The sequence below is a fragment of the Homarus americanus genome, unplaced genomic scaffold, assembly GCF_018991925.1.
Source record: "Homarus americanus isolate GMGI-L3 unplaced genomic scaffold, GMGI_Hamer_2.0 scaffold45562, whole genome shotgun sequence".
NCBI lineage: Eukaryota > Metazoa > Arthropoda > Malacostraca > Decapoda > Nephropidae > Homarus > Homarus americanus.
Window position 1 is genome coordinate 1,243,491 of NW_024744839.1, and position 21,240 is coordinate 1,264,730.

Below are 21,240 nucleotides of genomic sequence, written 5' to 3' on the forward strand. Positions count from 1 at the left end.
GTGAATGTATGGGTGTGATTCATTCATGAATCATGGTCACTCACATCACATGCCGAGTGTTTTCCAGCAAATAAGCAACGATCGAGAACGTTTTTTTTTTTTACATATGACGATCTGAGACTGCGAGGATAGTCTAAGATACATCGACACACACGGGTTCCCCTAGAAACAGGTCTCTTATGTCTTGCTTGTCTGGTAGTACTGTACTGAGCCTTCAACACTTGGGACAGTTAAGTGATAAGTGACTGCTGTGGAAACAAATAATTTAAGAGTAATAAGTAAGGTAAGTACGTGGTGAAACATATACAAATGTTAAACCGCAGTTTTTAGTGTTATGAGAGAAAACATTAACTTAATACACGAAGCAAATGAGTTGATGGTCGTATAAATTAAAATGTTTATGAAAGTTAAAAGAACACATTGCTAAAACTTACAGTATTTGTATTATATTCAGAAATATTACTAAAAAAAGAGACAATATAAGATGCAATAAGAAATTGACAATAAAAGTGAGTTAATTTTTAAAGACCCATTACATAGCTGAAATATAACAGGAATAGAGGGTGTGTAACCATTACGCCCGAGGTCCGGTTGACACTCAAGACTTAGCGACTGGTAAGATGGTTGGTGACTAGTGTGTCAGAGATTATAAGAATTAAATGCAAAGATAGTTACGTGGCTCAACTCTAATAATATATATATATATATATATATATATATATATATATATATATATATATATATATATATATATATAACAAAGAAGTCTGTGTGTGTCCGCACGAGAATCTCGGAAACTACTTTACCGATCTATAGTGATGATGGATGGTGTTACATGTAGTGATGATGGATGGTGTTATATGTAGTGATGATGGATGGTGTTATATGTAGTGATGATGGATGATGTTACATGTAGTGATGATGGATGGTGTTATATGTAGTGATGATGGATGATGTTACATGTAGTGATGATGGATGGTGTTATATGTAGTGATGATGGATGATGTTATATGTAGTGATGATGGATGTTATATGTAGTGATGGTGGGTGGTTATATGTAGTGATGATGGATGGTGTTATATGTAGTGATGATGGATGGTGTTATATGTAGTGATGATGGATGATGTTATATGCAGTGATGATGGATGTTGATATATGTAGTGATGGTGGGTGGCGTTATATGTAGTGATGATGGATGGTGTTATTTGTAGTGATGATGGATGGTGTTATATGTAGTGATGATGGATGATGTTATATGTAGTGATGATGGGTGGTGTTATATGTAGTGATGATGGATGATATATTTAGTGATGATGGATGATATATGTAGTGATGATGGATGTTGTTATATGTAGTGATGGTGGGTGGTGTTATATGTAGTGATGATGGATGGTGTTATATGTAGTGATGATGGATGGTGTTATATGTAGTTATGATTAGACAATAAAATAATAACAGCTTAATGCTAAAAAAATATACTTTGCTGTACCGTTGTAGTGAAAAAACATGGTGGAACTTACATACACCGTTAATGAACTATTGATGGAAGAAGTTTTGGGGACTGAACAGTGAGACAATGTGGAGCCTCCCGGAGGGCGGCGTTTCTGCTTGTAATAATAATAAACAGTAAAATCGTCATCCAGGTTAAGTTAGTTTGGTATCTACTATATAATGTAAAGGGATGCTACTGCTAGTTAATGATATAGATTATCATTAACTGACAGTAGACGTTCAGGGAATACTCGTATGTGACCTAACCTAATGGGAAGTAGATAAAATGGGAAATGGAATAGGACGTTACTGTTTAATTATGGACTATGCAGGTATAAAGTTCAGCATCTGTATTGACAATGCAGGTAAACGATGTAAAATTTGCTGACATAATTGGTTTATATTATCAAATTACGCTGCTCATCATCACATGTTATATCTCAAACACAAAATGAAAATCAAAACACCCCTTAACGTTACTGTCAATTGTTACACCACGTTGAATTGTTATTATTGGTTGACTCACCATCCGATTTCGACGTTTCATCATGTTGGTCTTTCCCAGCTTGTGACCACTAAGTTACTGCTGGCCATGTATGTATGTATGTATGTATGTATGTATGCACAAACAATTACACCCCCAGGACAATAATTTCTTTGATAAAATAGATAATCTCGGTCACACATCTGGCAACCCCATCACGCGCCGAGAGTGTCGTACGTGGTGAACAAGCTGTCAAAAGATCGCTTAATAAGGGTCAACGGGATTTTTTTCCGTGAAAATTAAAATGATGTTTAAAAATCAGGAATACAAAAAAATATTACCGATAGAAATTAAACATTTAAAAATCCTTGTTTTGTACATCAACGTTTTCAATGGTTTTCAAATAAATGTAAATTTTAAGATTACCTGACACCTCACCAGGTTGCATCACCCCCACGAAACATTTAACTAAATTAATATATAAAATATCGAAGCTTTAACAAAAGACAACCCAGAGAGTTATCTAATTTTTTGTGTAATGTTGATGGCCTAATGTGACTACCAACATGGTTACCCTTTGAGGACGACGATTTAACCCTTTAATGACGATGCTTTAACCTTTTTAATACGATGATTTAACCCTTTGGTGATAATTTAAACCTTTAATTACGATGGTTTAAACCTTTAATGACGATGATTTAACTCTGAGGGCGATGATGTAACCCTTTGGAGACGATGCTTTAATATTTTAATACGATTTAACCCTTTGATGACGATGACTTAACACTTTAAATACGATGATTTAACCCTTTGATGGTAATTATTAACTCTTTAATGACGATGATTCAGCCCTTTGATGGCAATTATTTAACCCTTTGATGACGATATTCTAACCCTTTGAATATGATGATTTAGCCTTCGTTGTTGAAGCGCAGTAAACAACAAACAACTAGGCAGCTAATGAACGTCTGTACATTAATTACCTGTCCCAGCGATAAGTCAGTGTTACATGTTAGAGGCAACACACGTTGCCCCATTACAATGTTTGTAGATGGGTGACAAATTTTCCTTGTCACTCCCACCCTCACTCTTCTGTTTCACGTGTGATCATACACATTTTGTGAAGAGGGACTAAAACTTGTTTTGGGCCATGGTCCTACATAAAACTTATTTTTGTTGGTAATTAACGTAATTTGTCTAAATAATTACAAAAGGTAACAGAGGAGTCACCAGTGTGAGAGAAATTGTTATAATACTTTTTATTTCCTCGATCAGTTCTCATAATTATCAAATTACTGCAGTTCTTCACACCATAGCAAAACAATGTTCGTCTCCATTTATGTTTTTTCAGGTGTGGAAATCATAATAAACCAACGAAAACGATAGAGAAAAGAACATTAAAAGGAAACAATCACTTTGTCATTACGGACGGACACCAACTCAACATACAGGTGTCGTCCATTAAATTATTTTGCAACTGATCGGCGTAGCATCTGGCGTTTTCCGTACAAGAATATTAAACTAAATATTTCCTTTAGTGTTAATTTCTCTGCCACCCTAGTTGATCTGTCATGATTCCTCAAGGGCGGATCCAGGAATATAAAAAAGGGGGGCCCAAGAAGTTGTAGGTGAGGGAACATGAGCGCAGCGAGCCCACTCAGCCGCTTTTTTTTAGGGGGGGGGGGCACTGTAAGCCCCCGCTCCCAGATTTTTCGTTGAAATCTGACCAATATCATGGGCATTTTGAGGCCATTTTGAAGCCATGCCAACTGGATACTCAGAGATATTCTGATGTCTATAGTAAATACTTTTAACTATACAAAAATGCCTGAGTACAATAATAATAATGCATTAAAGAAAAAGTATTGAAAATTTCTGATGAAAATGGGGGCCGGAACCTCAAGAGCCCCCTGTTCCTTCGCCTCAAAAATAAAAATAGAGGTCTGGTGAACGACCTATCCATGAACCGCCAGTTACCGTCACGGCAGTGCCTCACGTTACGTCAGTCATGAGCCATGATAACATTACCCTCAGGCAGACAGTATATTATCAAGTACTCAGAGTTACACCACGTTACACCTTATCTAAGTGACACAGGCAGGCACTTATGACAATATAATAGATGAAGTAGTTAATGCAACTCGCTCTTACAAACTAAAAAGATCATACTACACTTTAAATATACTGTATGTATCGCCGTCTGAACTTCATATTGTACTATAGTGAGGGGTTTTTCAGCTTAGAAAAAATGACCCGCCCCCTCCTCAAGAGTTACAGCTGTTGCAAACCTGTCCGATTTTGTCCTGAGTAATGATGTATTTCTAAATGAGTTTATTCATAATCGTTGGGATGACCGTTTCTGACAAGAAAGATATTTAGCTAAATTATATAAAAATACATACCTTCAGTAGTTTCAAACATAAGCACGGGGGAAGTTTATCAGAAGTATTATACGTGAATTAATTGATAACTCGGGTAGCAAATTCACACTTTCGGAGGATGCATTTAATATATACTTATTTTTACCTACAATAAGGCATACTAAGACAAATTACATATAAGTAATAGTACATTATGCAAAACGATCATTTTAAAAGATCAGAATCACATTGAAATATTACACGGCCGTCAGCATAGGCGGGAAATATGACCGCGAACTACTTCATATTTTTACCGCCTCTGCGAACGGTCGTGAATATTTCAATGTGATTCTGATGTTTTAAAATTAATAATGGTGATTAACAATATTCGTGGTTACAGTTTGGAAATGTAAAAACTGATGCTGTAATATTCAGACAATTAAGACACAAACGTCTCTACAACAAAATTTACTAAGAAGTTATTTCCGGGGACGTTATCTCAAAACTTTCCGTCTCTGTGTTTCTCTCGGGTGTGTCATTCTCACAGACAGTGACGTATTCGAGGGTCGTTATGATGAATGTAGAACACGGCGATAGAATTATTTTGCATCTTTAATATATATCTCACAATCGTAAATAAACTTGTAATAGCTGTCTGAGCCATCAATGGTTGAATCGACTAGGTCGATATAGTATGTATGTCTGCACTCTGTACATACTGAATCAATGAGTGCGTTTACATCCACGATTTACAGAATACTGCCAGAAAGAACAAATTCAAAGTTATGAACAGCTAGTTTACGTCATATTAATAGTTGCATCATGCAACTTGCATGCTTCAGTTCTCAACTAGGGCCGCAATGGACATGCACGATTTCTCTTGTCTTAAAAATATAACTTTAAGCCTATGTTATACCAGTCTGCCTTAAATACCATTACACTAATAAACAACCATATAATTATGAAGCATGTGGCATTTGATCATCTGTTGTCTTGGCACAAAAGCGAGTGAAGTTGTCTGAGGAGAGATAAGATAGTATGGGTGTTATCTGCATCTTATCAGCACCATGCATCCTGAGTCACACCACCGTTCATCGGAGTGTTAGAAGTAGAATGAGCGGCTGCTATAAGCATACTGGATACAGCACAGCTTCAAAATAGGTAGGTAATTTATGTTGGAATCTTGAGTAGATTAACATAAACGAATCTTAATGTGTTCTTAAAAATAAAGCAGTGGCCACACGTGGAGAGGTAAGTAGGTACGTGGTTTGGGTATTGAGCACTTGCCTTAGATTTGTACACCAGATTCAGATGCCTTAATTTACTTTTAAGCATTGCATCGTAACGCGTAATGAACATTTGGGCAACAGTGGACAATAGCATGTTGGCACCAAGTGCCCAGTGATGCTTAACGAAAAATATTAAGATAATGCGCCTGTCGCTGTTCGGATTGTCTGAGGGTGTCTTGCAAGCCTGAACCTTGGGAGGGGCAGGAAGTCCTTTGCTCTAAATTCTCTTTTCATGAAATTTAGTTTCAGTGTTCTTACAGTTAACATCCTGGATGGAGTATATATGTGTCCTGAATTGGCTGATATCAGGACAAGAAACATTTACATTAAGTCATACGAATTCAATAAACACTCGAAATGGGTTGTTACCTTAAGAACAATGTGGAGTTTATATTACATTGAACTACGTACAAAGTATAAAGCTAGAATATCCTACAATATAAATTGATAGCTCAAGGTTTGCTGATGTGGATGGAGGTCAGGAATTAATGGTAAGCCCCACCCTGATCGCCGGTTTTTAATGGTGGTGACTCGTGAGTGTTGTATTTCTCTGGTCAGGATCGTTAAGAAACTGACGGTGGCAGGTAAATTGACATTCAACGGTAGCTGGTAGGATGCGCGCACAGACCAAAGACTATACACGAAAGAGAAGAAAGCGATTATCCCTACCATTGAAAAAGATGTGCGGTCTACATCCACGACAGCGCCGTCTATTGAGCTGGCACATCACTATACGGAGCATCAATTTAACGGTTGCTAACGTGTCACCTTTTCACATGAAATATGCTTGTTACTATAACCAAATTTATATTTTCTCCATATAATACACATAAAATGTATAAATGAGTCGTTCACCTTGGCCATAAACATCACTCAAAGTAGACCGCGTGATTTTGAGTTGGCAAATTTCATTCTCGTTATTAAAACGAAACAATTAGCATTCTTTTCAACTGATATAAGTAATTATCATTATTGTTTCGTTCATAAAAAGTCTACCCTACAACATAGCTCAATTGAAGAAAGAAATGCGTGTGTGTGAGAGGTAGAAAGTTGTCACGGGCGACTGGCACTGTAGATCAAGGTACTGTAGGTAGACACCTTACCGACCTTGATGGAAGTCGTCTGTCAGTGTTGACAATTTTTCAAATGTGAATTATCGTACTGGAGCTTCAAAATTATCGTTTCTTCATCAAATTATCGTACACTTACCGACATTATTACTACCTTAATTCAGTCACTTTTAGTGGAATTTTACATTTTGATTGACGTAGTTATCATTTACGACATTTTGAAGTATCTGTGGGGAACGAGAACCCCTCCACCCCCCTACGAAAATCCAAATAAGGTCACACACACACACCTGTTAAGGCCATTCCTAATTTTTTGCTCTGGGTTCGCCCCCTCCCCCCCTGGAAATTACTCAGGCCCCCTTAGGGGGGAGTGCCCCCCCGGTTAAGAGCCGCTGGCCTTTAAGTTACCTACCCAGCAGCGTAATTGCCTTCGGAAAAAATGATGGCTGCATAATCTGGTGTTTATGCTTATATTTTCTGGGTTCTTTCCTTAAAGTTTCTCAAGCCCCAGTACAGTTATCCATTGTAAGCACCTGTAAATAGTAGTTAAAATCATATTCTACTTTGCCTGCAGGGAGTTTTCTCATTGTTTGTAAATATATTGATAAATAAACCTGTCATATCACATATATGTAATTCAAAATTATACCCCTACCTATCTTTATCCTTTGGGAATGAATGGTATACAAATTGGGGATGATCTTTCTTGGTTCTGCGGCATAACACGCATGGGTGTTCTTTTGCTGCCAATTTGACAGTAAATGAATTTCGTGGTCACGTGACATACACAACCTATAGTGTAGTTGTGTGCTGAGACCGAGTATGACCTTCCTTTTTGGCGGAAATTAGCCGGGTTTTTTTTGCGATTTTTTTTTCGTTTGACGTTTTCCGAGAAAAAAAAAAGGTGCCTAAGTGACTAACAAATACACAATAAAACACTAGAAAAACAATAACCAAACCTAGCCTGACCTAACTTAACTGACTCTCACCATATGATGGAATCGCCTATTTCTTACCTTATTGGCCTGGTTCTTGTTCGTCGTTGCATTCTGGGATTCTTACACAACGCCACATTATTATTTTTTTATCCTCTTCACCACTGATCGGCTCGTTAGCCGCTTGGGCGATCGGTCGCGTCTCTGTTACGCACTGTTGGCAAGTACTGGGCATGTACCGGCTCCTGAATGTACCTGAACCCGCTCCAGTGTTGGTCAAGTCTTCTCTTGAAAGAGCTCACACTCGGTGCCGTCACAACACTCTCTGGTAGATTGTTCCAAGAGTTCACAACCCTCACTCCGAAAAAGTTTGTCCTCACAGTTTTCTGGACTTGCGGCTTCTTCAATCTTGAGCTGTGACCCCTTGTGGGGCGAGCGTCCGCCAGCTCCAAGTAAGGACACTCAACTGAGTAGTGCCCCCTGAGATGCTTATACACCTCAACTAGGTCACCCCTTGCCCGTCTGTAGTATAAGCTAGGCAAGTTCAGGCGCTCCAATCTCTCAGGGTAGCTGAGGTGCCGAAGGGCAGGCACCAGTCTGGTGGCCCTCCTTTGAACATTTTCAACCAACTGACAGTCCCTAGCATCAGGGCCGGCGCTACCCACTAGGCGAACTAGGCGATCGCCTAGGGCGCCAACATCTGGGGGCGCCACAAATTCAGGGCAAACTTGGATAAAATTAAAAATGAAGGGAAAACTGTGGTGGACACTGTGGTGGAGCCGTGGAGGGTCGGAGCAGGATGTTAGAAGGGTGGGGGGTCGGAGGGAGGCGAGGGTAGGTAGACGGTAGCCGACTGTGTTTTCTTTTTTAATATTATTCGTTAACCCCCCGGAGGGACTAACCCGGGTCCTTATCTTTGGCGGCCTGGAGAACTGTCGAGCAGTGACCTGAAGGCTGACATCTGAGGAACCCTTCTCCCAACCCCACCATCCCCTCCCCTCCCTTACTGCCAGGGCGGCTGAGCCGCCCCTTCCCTGTCTTTGTCGGGATGAGGCAAGGTTACCTGACCTCTGAAGTTTACGTCAAGGATTTATTGACTTAATGTAATAACAATAATTGGTTATTTGCATGGGTGAAGTAATAAAGCCACAAGATGAAAACAATGTAGTAATGGGTTACTGTACCTACATTAGCTTATCAAAACTTTCAAGGGGGCGCCAAATCATCTTGCACCGGCCCTGCCTAGCATATCTCGGGGACCAGAAGGGGTGACAGTACTCCAGATGGGGAAGCACTTCACTCCTGAAGATCGTTACGAGGGACAGACCGTCTAGATATCTGAATGACCTTCTTATAAGACCCAATAATTTATTTGCCTGATTTACCTTCTCACAATATATTCCCCTTCGGTTTATCAGTAAGAGCTGCGGCTTGACACATTTTGAACATCATTTGGGTCTTTTCGATTTCATATACCGTGTCCAAAAAACAAAAAAATTATATATATATATATATATATATATATATATATATATATATATATATATATATATATATATATATATATATATATATATATATATATATATTGAATTACTGGTTCTTCCTTTCTTGATACTTTCATTAATTTTGTTTTCATTTACTTCGAGTTCTTCTCTTTTAGGCCTTAGCTGTTAATTACTGGAAGAAGGTAACTCCAAGAAACAGCCTTTTTGCTGTGCTCAGCTGCACAGCTTGACAAGGCCCTTAACTAGGGTTGCCATATCTGAACATTAAAAAAAAAAGAGGACGCTCCAGAAGACATCCCCCGCCCGGAACACACAGGCTAAGACACAACATACATGGTATAGAAATCTTAAAAAAAAAAAAGTACCTTTGCTTAAGGCTGAACATCTTCCCCCACTGTGTGTGTGACTTGATGTGCCTATGCATACTTTTCTGTAGATCGGATCTTTTTCAGTATTGGTTGATTGCTCTATAAAAAGGTATAGAAGTCACTGCAAGTTGTACTGTACGGTCAGAATGCCTTTCATTGTTTCAACACTCAATTTGTTCCTGTCCATTGACTTTGCATCAGTAAAAAAATCTTTCTACATTTGCATTGTGAGATGATATAGCAAAGAAGAATTGTGCAATTCTGAGTGGCATTCAATGTTCTTTGATTTTTCAAAGTATCTGGTCCACTTTTTATGTGTTGGCAGATTACTAAATTCTTCATCACTCTTGTAATTTTCCACAAACTGCTTCAGGTTACTAACTTGGTCAAAACACTTCATCAACTTCTACCCCCTTATCAATCAAATATTTGACAGCTAAGTTGACAACACCGTACAGGCGTACAAGTGACTTATTAGCCGACGAAAACTGAACGAGATCTCTACGGTTTCCACCTTTCCTCCCTCTCTCTCTCTCCCGTCATTACAGTTTCATGTTTTTTTTCCGTGTTGAAAATGATGGAAGCTGAAATTCCGGACTTTTGAAGAATTTTAAAAATTCCTTCCGGACAAAGATTTCGAGACCTAAATGGAGGACATGTTCGGGAAAATACGGACGTATGGCAACCCTACCCTTAACCTGTGTAACTCGGCACATTATAATTCACCGGGGCGGATCCATGGGGTTATTGGGGGTCCGGGCCCCTCTTTTCATCAGAAAATTCACATACATTTTCTTTAATACAGTATTGTACTCCCGCATTTTTGTATAGTAAAAAGTAACTCTTGATCTCAGAATATATCCTAATATCAAGTGTACATGGCTTCAAAATGGCTTCAAAATGCCCATGATAGTGGTCAGATGTCAAAAAAATTTATGGGGGGCTTACAGCATCCCCCACAAACCCACATTTAGGTGGGCTTGCCATGTTCCCCTATCCACAACTTCTTGGACTCTACCTGAATTCACCCATTGGATAAATAGGGTAACTTTAATATTATTTTAAAACGGCATTGGTGATTGCAGATTATTTTGTTGGGGTAATACAGGACAGGAAAATTTTCAGATAATAATTTTGTGAAACTGGAGAAAACATCTGGCATTGCTGGTGAAGCAGTGGAAATGGATCAAGGTTACAGTGCTAGAGAGATGGAGAACACTGATGCTGAAGTTGTAGGGACCACTGGAGTACTACATCCTCAGGAGGGTACATCTCAGCAGGACCAGGAGGGTACATCTCAGCAAGATGAGGAGGGTGCATTGCAGCAGGACCAAGAGGGTACATCTCAGCAGGATCAAAAGAGTACATCTCAGCATGATGAGGACACTCTATCATGTAACAGGTAAAATGGGAACACACTGGTTTTCTTTAACTCATTTTTTATGATTAAATAAAACCAGTACAGTAATTAGACATATTAGCTAAAATATATTGCACTTTGTCAACTTACCACAATACGAAATTGTGAATCTTTTTTTCTTGCCTGCGAGTGTGAAAAATAGAACAGATATGGTTACTGTCAGCTAAGTGATAGGAGTCTGATGATCGGTACACTGGTAGCGTAGACCTTACCTATACAGTATAGGTATATGCTCCTAGTAAATTTCAAAATATTGATGGATTAAAGTTAGGAACTTTAGGAACTTAGATAATGCATATGTTATGTTTTTAAAAATAATATGCCATGAAGTGTCCAAGACAAATACTGTACTGTATACAGTAATAAATTGTATCATATTTAGCATGAGGTAGAGGTTCAGCACTGGCAGTAAGAGCAGCCTTGAGTGATTTGGGGGGCTGGTTAGTTCTGAACAAAGGTAAAATGAGGATATCCAGGAATCATTGAGTACCTCCTCTTCCAAAAAACAGGTGTTCAACAACCTCGTGGACACCACTGGTTATAGTATTTCCAAGCTAACCTGGCCCTTAAGCCATGCCCCTCTTCTATGCTAATAGCTGTTTGGTTCATTGAAAATTCAAACTTAATGTGTCTACAGTTATTGGTAAACAGACCTGTTATTATTGCATCTAAAATAATCTGGACTATCAAAATGCAAATGATTTCATGGGATTAGGACTTCAGAGATGATGTTAGAAAAATTTTAATATTTATCATAAACGGTCAATATACTGTAAATACGCGCAGTCAGGAGGGAGGTAAAATGCTCAGGGGAATCAATCAGCTATTTGTAGCTATAGAAGATGGGCGTGGCTTATGGTGGAAAAGGTATAGTTGTAGTGTGTCTTTTATTATAATTTCACCACCAATCAGGTTACTAGTCATCCAGGCAATTGGTCTGTTCAGTGTTAATATAAGAGGAAGCCGGAGTACATGGAGGAAACCTTTGATGTTTGGTAGGGTCACATTGTACTTGGTGACATTGAAGTATGCACCGATAGACAAGATATGTGTGTAAGTGGAGAATGTGGGTAGTACTGTACAAGGGCTGTAGACCACGGATTGAGAAGGTAGAGAGAGGATTAAACCTGACCTTGAATGGACGAACCTCCCTAAACCATGACTTCCCTTTCTATCCTAAATTTCCCTGGATCTGGTTATTACTCTCTGAGCCCAGCACACAATAAAGGCATATGAAAATGCACACATACACAATTGTAGTTGTTTAGAACTTAATATATTATTTTAAAAAGTTGTTCTTCAAATGCAATAAGCACATACAGTATTAACCCAAGAAAATTTAATACTGAAGAATTCCTAGTACTGTACATGCACAAAAGGTTTTTCTTCATAAAATTGTCATTGATCTGCAGAATCAAATATGTCAAACCAAATACTGTACACCTGTAGCTGAGCACCGCATCTTGATTTTGTTAAAGCTCGAACTTACTTACCGTACAAAATATTTTTAAAAATCCAATAAGAAGTGAGACTGCCAGTATTATAAGGATTAACTCATGCAGCACTGTAATGTGGTTTTCTGTATGTGAATTATGTTTTACTGTATTTTGTTTGTACTGTATGTGTTTTATGAACAAAGTAGAATAAATAGTTTTTAAATGTAATCCCCTCTTATTGTCTCTTCCAACCCATCCTAATGTTGTATAACAGTGGCAGAGTTGAGTCATCTCCCAGTTGTGCCCTTTTTATACCCTGTATGGGAGTTGATCAGTATTGGTAGGGTTTTAAGTCCTTTCCCCCCTCGCATAAAACTTGGTTATTGACACCCTACTACAGCCACCTCAGGAACACACTTATCCCACATACCATCAGTGTTTTTATTAGTGAATGGGTAAACACTTAGTTACATTATAGCCGAGATTATAACAAAACTACTGTACTGTAGTCTAATTTCATCCTTCACCTACAAGGTTGCTTGGCTTATTAAATGTTTTCTCTAAACTCACTTCTATTGCAATCCTCAATACAGTAGTCGTTAATGTATACCCGATACATTTTTAAATTTTAACACGTTTTCTCGCCTCTAATGACTATTACTTCATTTCTTTAATTCACCTGCTTTAGGCTTGATCTTCATTGTGACAATTTGGGTACAGTTGACTCACAGACTAAAGACACCAGTGATGCCTGGAATCGAGGCTTTGGATATCCTGTGATTTGGTAAGTGCAGCACAGTGTGCCAAAAATTTTGCACATTCACTTAAACCGACATTTTTTCTTGAAACTTTGCAAGTCTCCTCTGTATTTTTTCTACATTGTATGGCTGTACAGTGCAATACAATACAGTACTGTTAGAATTTAAGATTTGGTTACCTTCTTAAGCATGACCTGTATGAAGAAGTTACTAAATATAAACCTGCTAGAGGTTGGGTCACTAATTATAGATGAAAACAGATTAATTTAGAATTGTAATGTTATGTCATGAAATAACAAATAATGATATATTATAGATAAACAATATACTGTAATGTATTTCTATAATTATGTTGTTCTTTCAGCCAGGTCAGGGCAAGTGCAACTCTGTCAGTTGGTCCCCAGTCTCCGAACTACAATATGAAACACGACTACAGGGGACTCGCACTTATTATTGCCTATGAGAACTTTAAGTATGGAAGACCTCCAGTAAGTATGGAACTGTACGTGGATATTATGTTAGTGGCCTTCCTTTGGACATTTTCGATCAACTGACAATCTCAAGCACATCTTGGGGACACGTCACCCCATCTGGTCCCAGAGATATGCTAGAGACTGTCAGTTGATAGAAAATGTCCAAAGGAAGCTCACCAGACTACTCCCATCACTTTGGCATTTCAGTTACACAAAGAGATTGGAATGCCTGCAATTGCCCAGCTTATTCTATAGGCAAGAGACTTAATAGAAGTATAAACGCCTCCAAGATCATTACTAAGCTGAAGCTGGCAATACCCACCCCACTGGGGGTCACAGTTCTAGGCTAAAGAAGCCATAAGGCATATTCTTGGTTGCACCAAAACGCATAACTAGTTATGCTCATAGACTCCGCCTACTGATGACCACCAAGAACATGCCAACAGCGCTGTCGTACTCTTTTTCGGGGAAAAGTTATCGTACGTCTCAATCAAGAGCGGACCCTGCTGCGTGTCTTGTGAGATCTGTCTGGAGCCGCCAGCATCCATGTTTTGGCTACGTCCAGTTTCGTGAATTTGTTTTAAAATGTGTCTCCACATTAAAAAGATTATCATAGCTACATATCAATATACTCACTACGGTATTGTGTACTTTTCTAAAAAATTATCACATCTGTTATGAATAACATTGACATTATACCAAAGAAATTATAGTTAAAAGCTTCAAGTCAGAAACGAGAGAGACCATTTGGACATGCATGCTTCACCCTCGTTGAAGCCCAAAGAGTTTTCAGGTGTCGCTGGAAATTTCTCCATTCCCAAGTCAATGCTCGTAGGTATTGATTGTCATTTCATTTCAAGCCTCTCAAACTAAGCAATTCTATACTCGATATACTTTTCAAGTGGTATACATCTACTATCCCTTGTGTAATTTGTAATTTTATTGAAAACATTCTTCACACTTATGCCTCATCTTGTCCAGAGTGTATGGATCGACGAATGTGATTGGATAGTTCCCTTCATCTCCGCCCACTTTCAAAATAAGGAAAGACCATAACTAGTTTTACCTTTCAGGGCATATCATCTCGGGACAAGTTTTGCCTTGGTACACCCAAGTGGAGATGCGCAGTAGATAGCATAACTAGTTATGCATTTTTGGGTGACCAAGAATACGCCTATAGGTTCAGAAAAGTGTCAAGGCAAACTTTTTTGGAGTAAGAGTTGTGAACTCCTCGAACAACCTGCCAGAAAGTGTTGTGATGGCACCGAGTGTGAGCTCATTGAAGACCAGACTTGACCAATGCTGGTGCAGGTACAAATATATTCTGGAGCCAGTACATCCTCACTACTTGTCAACAGTGCATAACAGAGATGTGATCTATTGCCCAAGCAGCTAACAAACCGACAAATGGTGAAGGAGATAAAGTGCAGTAAAGAAAAGTGAGAAAAATACTGTATGGGGGTGTTGGTGGTACAGAGGTAACATGTGTATCTCTCCCTAATACTGTAAGTCAAGGGTTCGAGTCCTGTTTCATCAGGGCACACATGAGAAGGGTGTGACCCTCACTGCCAAACATCACAGGTCTCCTGGACTTCAGTTTCCTCCTGTACTAAACTACTAACACTGGGTAGACCAACTGCCTGAATGATTAGTGAACTTATAAGTGGTGAAAATTATATGTATTGATGAAGGAAATCATCAATTATATGATGGTCACAAAGTAAATGAATTGCATTAAAACTGGTAAAAGTATTGATGAAAAGTTAAATTTGTATTCATAGTTTCTGGAAGACTGTCATAATTGAACCTTGAGGTTGACTCATATTGCAAGTGGTTGTAGTGGCCATTAGAAGCAAGGAGAATGCTGAGTGATAAATGATAAAAAGTTTGAGGTAATACAATATTGAGAGACTGAAAGATATGGAGATTTGGATATTCAGAGAGAATTGATATGGAAAAGGTTTAAGGATATAAGACAATATTACAGTATTTGAGAGATGTCAAAACTACAGTACAGTACATGTACAGTACAGTACAAGGTACGGGTACAGTTGTGGTAATATGTTCCTATGCCCCCCTGTGGTAACCCGTCTCTCCTAACGGCCAACTTATATGACCTATAGCAAACCTATCCACCAATCACGTCCGTCGTTACATGACCAATACCCAGTCATTCATAAATAGTAATAATATCACTGCGATGTTGCCATTGGGAGACACGGGTCACTACAGGGGAGGGGGGGGGGAGGGACACATCTGTAACAGTACCTGCATATCATTTAGAAAGGTGATGGTGGGGGGAGGGGGATAGCTGAAACAGAGAAAAAGACTACAGTAGATATACATAAGTTGTTCAAGTTATTATAAAGATAAAATGTGTGGGAAAATTAAAGTAGGAGTAAACTTGGGCTGTTTGAATTATCTTTAAGAAATGGCGAGATCATCACCATCATTGTGTCCCGTTGCCATTAGGCAAATTGAAGCAAGTTTTACAGCTGGATGCCTTTCCTATTACTTACCTACTTTTACAGAGTGGAAACTGGGCATTATATGGAGGACTTCAAGTGCTCTCTTACCTGGCAAGGCAGTGTGATAGCTCCCTGGGGTAATCAAAGTTTATCTGCTTACACGAGTATAGAATCCTCATAAAGCAATTCAAACATGGGTAAGATTATGAGGAAGAGAAATAAATGTTTGGGATTTAACAGAGGCAATAAATGTACAGTACAGTAATTCTAAAACACAATGTACACAAGTATATCTATAAAAATAATGGTACTGTACTTGTGTAATAGTTATGCACCTGGAGAAGATTCACACCAAACTGTATACAACTTTTACCAATCTGTTAACATTGAAATTCTCTTTTTCCACAGAGGCGTGACTGTGCCAAGTATGATGTACAGATTTGCAAAAAGGCTTTTTCACATCTTCGTTTTGAGGTTAAAGAATACTGGCATGAAGAGAAAAGTTCTTTGTTAGAAATATTAAAACAAGGTACTGTAATTGTGAAGGGTGATAGTTTTTGTTATAGATGGGCTAATTATCTATATGTACAGCAAACCCTTGCTTTTCGTGGTGGTTAGGTTCCAAGGAATAGTGCAAATTGACAAAACCGCGAATAGTATCTTAAACTACCTTAGTGCACTACTGTATACCTATACTGTGTATGAGAAACTTAAGTCACAATACTGTACTTACATTCGTATGTGGAAGTCTGGAGCTTGATGAAGTGGTGCACTGTACATAGGGAGACATCTGGTTACTGAAGCATAGAGGGATCATCAGGATCACTTTTGTAAGAGGGTGAATCAGTGGTGGTTGGTGAAGAGGCAGGTGATGGAGAGGTGCGTGGTGAGGAGGTGGCGCGTGGCTAGGAGGTGGGTGGTGAGGTGGTGCGTGGCCGGGAAGTGGGTGGTGAGGTCGTGGGTGGCCGGGAGGTGGGTGGTGAGGTGGTGCGTGGCCGGGAGGAAGGTGGCTGGGAGGAGGAGGGTGGAGTGGTGGCAGTAGCAGCTGAGTGAGTGAGGGAGGAAGACGAATCAGCTGGGCGAGCGACTGGTTCTTTCTTAAAAAACATCATGATTGGTAGTTGCTTCTTCTTGGCTTTGAGGTCTTCAAACATTTCCTGGTAGGGAAACAATACCTGGTTGATTTCTCGGACCGTCTAAAGCGTTCCATGGAAGGGTCATGGTCAACAATGAAATCAGTTACCATCTTCACCTGTCGAAATAGTTCACCAAAATTGTTCAAGCACAAACCATCTTGTTGCAATTCCATAATTTCTTTTTCATCTTCCTCAGCACTTTTTTACCAACTCTTCCAAATCCTCGTCTGTCAGTTCTTCCACATCTTCAGCAGCCCTGTCCACAAACCTCTCACCACCCAATTGACGTGCAACACTGACAATGTCATTCACACACTCAGGCCATAAGGTGCACCAACAACAAGCATTCACTGTCTCTGGTTTGAGTTCATTGAATGATTCACTGATGTTGGTAATGCAGTCCACAATGCTGTACTGTGCTCCTTCCAACACTTGTTAACATCAAGGTCAGAGTCTGTATCCATGGTACTAAGGATACAACCAAAAGAGCATCAGGTGTAATATGCCTTGAAGGTGCATATTACACCCTGATCGAGAGGATGAATAAGAGCAGTGGTGTTATGGGGTAGGAACACCACCTCTACACCTGGATGGCTAACCTGCAAACTTTCTGGGTGGCCTGATGCATTATCTATCAATAATATAGCACCTTGAATTCCATCTTCTTAGAAGCAGGGTACTTTTCCACTTCCAACACGAAGCTTTTATGGAACCAATCCAGGAATGCTTGCACAGTTACCCATGCCTTTTTGTTTGATGACCAAAAAACTGATAAAAGGGTCTTGATTTTACCCTTTAAAGTCCTAGCGTTTGCTGAGCGGTAAAGCAAGCCAAGTTTGATTATGTGGCCAGCTGCACAGCCACAGAAGACGAGCGTCACTCTATCCTTGGCTGCCTTGAACCCAGGGGCACGCCTCTCCTGCTTGTTTATGTACGTTCTAACAGGCATTTTCTTCCAATATAGACCAGTTTCATCGGCTTTAAACACAGCTTCACATTATGGAGACAATCTTTTCTTAAAATTCTTGAACCAATCTAAAAGTTGGTTCAGTAGTCACACTAGCCCCTTCCCCACCTGTTGACTTGTAAAAATGGGCATAAACAACCTACATCACTTTAGCACTGGCAGGAGCACTCACTTGAACAGAATCGTGAATTACTGTACTTGTTCATTCTTCTTTATACAGTATACTGCATTGTGGATTCATCCACACCAAACAACCAACCAACCGCAGCAGCACTCATCCGCTCCTTTAACTTGTCTAATAATTCAACTTTCTTTGTCAGGGTCATCACTGACTTCTGCCCTTTATGTTTCACTCCACTAGCATCACAAGGCAGTCTTTTAGGGGCCATTTTCACACAAAAACACTAAAGTTTTGAGAGTACAACACAAGTTGCTGGGTCACAGGCAATGGTTGAGCATGAACAGAGGTAGATGAGACGCTGTGGGCTCATGAGGTGACTCGTTGCACTGCGGGAAAAGGCGAGCAAGCTAGCCACCAGCTGCTTACCTCGAATCGTCAAAATCGCGAATCGCAAACCTACGAATAGCAAGGGTCTACTGTATTAATAAAAACAGCTAATGTTACCCTCTTTACCAGGTGTCAGTTTATTGGTTAGTCAGACATCTGTTTTTATTGAAATAAATGGGTTAAAAATTACTGTACAAAGTTACTTGGTTTTTAAATGTTTGTTACTGTACAGTATCAAGTTTACTAAATAGTGTAATTATATGTCTGAAATTGGGTACAGTAGTGAATTTTATCAATACTGTACCTGTAAAAATAAATAACATGAATAGTCTGCTCCTGTAAAGCACATATTAAGCATGTTACAGTACTATGTTCATCTGGTTATAAATCAATCAATAAATTTTTCAGTTAGTAAAGAAGACCACAGCAATCGTGATGCACTGGCAGTGGTGTTCATGAGTCATGGAGGTGTTGATGAAAAAACCAACAAGGAGTTTGTCAATACATATGATGACAAAATGAATACATCAGAATTATGGAAGTACTTTACTGCTGAGAAATGTCCTTCTCTTGCTGGAAAACCAAAGATGTTTTTCATTCAGGTAAACAAAGTAGAAATACAGGTGCATTATTTATCATTACCTTTCACACATCTTTTTTGAGTTCTTTATCTATATTAATTTTCTTTTAACTGTGCACCCTGTACACTTATAGTAGATAGCTCTGTCAGTTATGACTAACTGGTCTCCCTATATGTCCAGTATGGTCCATCCCACTTTCTTCTCCTATATTTTGCAAGGGTTTCTGTGTTACTCTGCTCTTCTGTTATCCCTTTTTACACCCTGCAGTTTTATTCATAATGGAATTTCATGAAACAGACAATTTATCAGTCATCAATTGAGTTAGAATTTGTAGATAAATATTTATTTTGACGAGAGTAGAAGAAACAGCAAGCCTTTAAAATTTGCTGGGGTTAGGTTCTCAAAATGGCAGCGAATAACATTTGCTGACCGGGGGGGTGGGGGATACATCTTTACTTGTGTGCAAAGAAATGTATATTCCCTTTGTATGCTTGCCATTAGGACAATTATTTATTTTACTTTTATATATATGTGTGTGTGGGTAAACACACACACACAAAAAAACATATAATGTACAAATAAATGATAATGGGAAAATCCTCCCACCAATAACCAGAAACATTACAACAAAATATATTAAAAATGTTAGCGTCTGCCCTCAGGTCAACTCCGTACTTTGTCATAACTTTAAGAACAAAACACGAACACGGAGTTGACTCGAGGGTAGACCCTAACATTTTAAGTATATTTTGTTGTCTTTTTTTCCGATTACAATGGTCCCTCGATTAACGAGCACAATTGGTTTCACAGTCAGTCGTTAACTGAAAATTTCGTTAACTGAATCTATTATTTCAGTGGGATATTGGGTAATTGGTTCCAACTCACAGAAAAAGTATACATACAAAGTACAGTGACCCCTCCATTAACGAACTCAATCCGTTCCAGAAGGTAGTTCGTTAACCGAAAAGTTCGTTAACCGAAACCATTGTTTCAATGGGTTTTTGGGTAATTGGTTCCAGCTCACCGAAAATTTCCTTAATTCAACAAAAATGGTAGAAAAGTTCACTTACTTTGAGGTGTGTATGTAGAAGGCTCCTGGATGATGATGATGATGGGAATTAGAATGGGGGTGGAGGAGAAGGAAGAAGAGAAGGCATTGGGGTGGAAGAGAAGTCACCCCATGGTGCCATTTCACCCATAAAATTTTAGTTCTCTTGGTGTATTTCAAGATTATTTCTTTAAATCAACACTGCACTGCATTATATATTGTCAATATGTAAAATATATTTCAAAATGACCAATAATTTGCTTGGAAACACAGAAAAAAAGCCTTTAGTTGAAGAGAGTCTCAAGCAAGATGTTACCTCCAGTGAAAACAGAGAGAGACTAACGCCTGTTTGCTGTGTTAAGAGGCTGGATGCCGCGCATTAAACTAGTCACTTTACCTTCAATTATGTTCAATAATTGTTAAAATGACTAAAAAATTGAATATTAAACTTTTAAAATTATTGAATAGTATAAACTTCTTGATATTTACTAAAATAGTAAGGAATTTAAGCCCTAGAACCGATTAATGTATTGGCGGACTGATACTAAAGCTGGTTGCCCGGTCAGTGCAAGCGAAAACATGTTGAGGTCGGTTCGTAAGAACTTCGTTAACCGAATTTTTTTTCGTTAACTGAATTGAAGATCCTTATGGAAGGCAGTTCGTTAATCGAAATTACGTTAACCGAGGTGTTCGTTAAACGAGGGGTCACTGTACTGTATACCGGTAATAGAATTAACAAAACATTAAATATAAACTAAATACTGTACAGTATCGGTACTGTACTGTACAATAAACTGTAAAATAAATAAAAAACAATAGAAAACTGTATTTTAACTTACTTTGAGGTGTGTATGCGTATTCCCGTCGGCTTTGTTTGCGTAGCAAACAAATGATTGTAGATGCAGTCGATGATGACATGCTTCTTTACAGAGAGCATTGG

The 21,240-nt window shown here is 38.8% G+C and overlaps 1 protein-coding gene across 3 annotated transcripts in view; it reads left to right on the forward strand.

Moving 5' to 3' along the window:
- LOC121878054 (caspase-1-like) overlaps positions 1–21,240 on the forward strand; it is a 24,719-nt gene continuing 3,479 nt past the window's right edge. The window contains exons 1-6 of one of the 3 annotated variants that reach the window (XM_042384019.1): positions 1–283; positions 10,631–10,907; positions 13,050–13,145; positions 13,484–13,607; positions 16,469–16,589; positions 19,080–19,273. In XM_042384019.1, coding sequence (XP_042239953.1) covers positions 10,687–10,907; positions 13,050–13,145; positions 13,484–13,607; positions 16,469–16,589; positions 19,080–19,273 — 756 coding nt within the window. In that variant the 5' untranslated portion in view covers positions 1–283; positions 10,631–10,686. Of the gene's footprint in view, positions 284–5,390; positions 5,497–10,630; positions 10,908–13,049; positions 13,146–13,483; positions 13,608–16,468; positions 16,590–19,079; positions 19,274–21,240 lie in introns of those variants that run through there. The other 2 variants (XM_042384018.1, XM_042384020.1) reach the window with 2 other exon arrangements.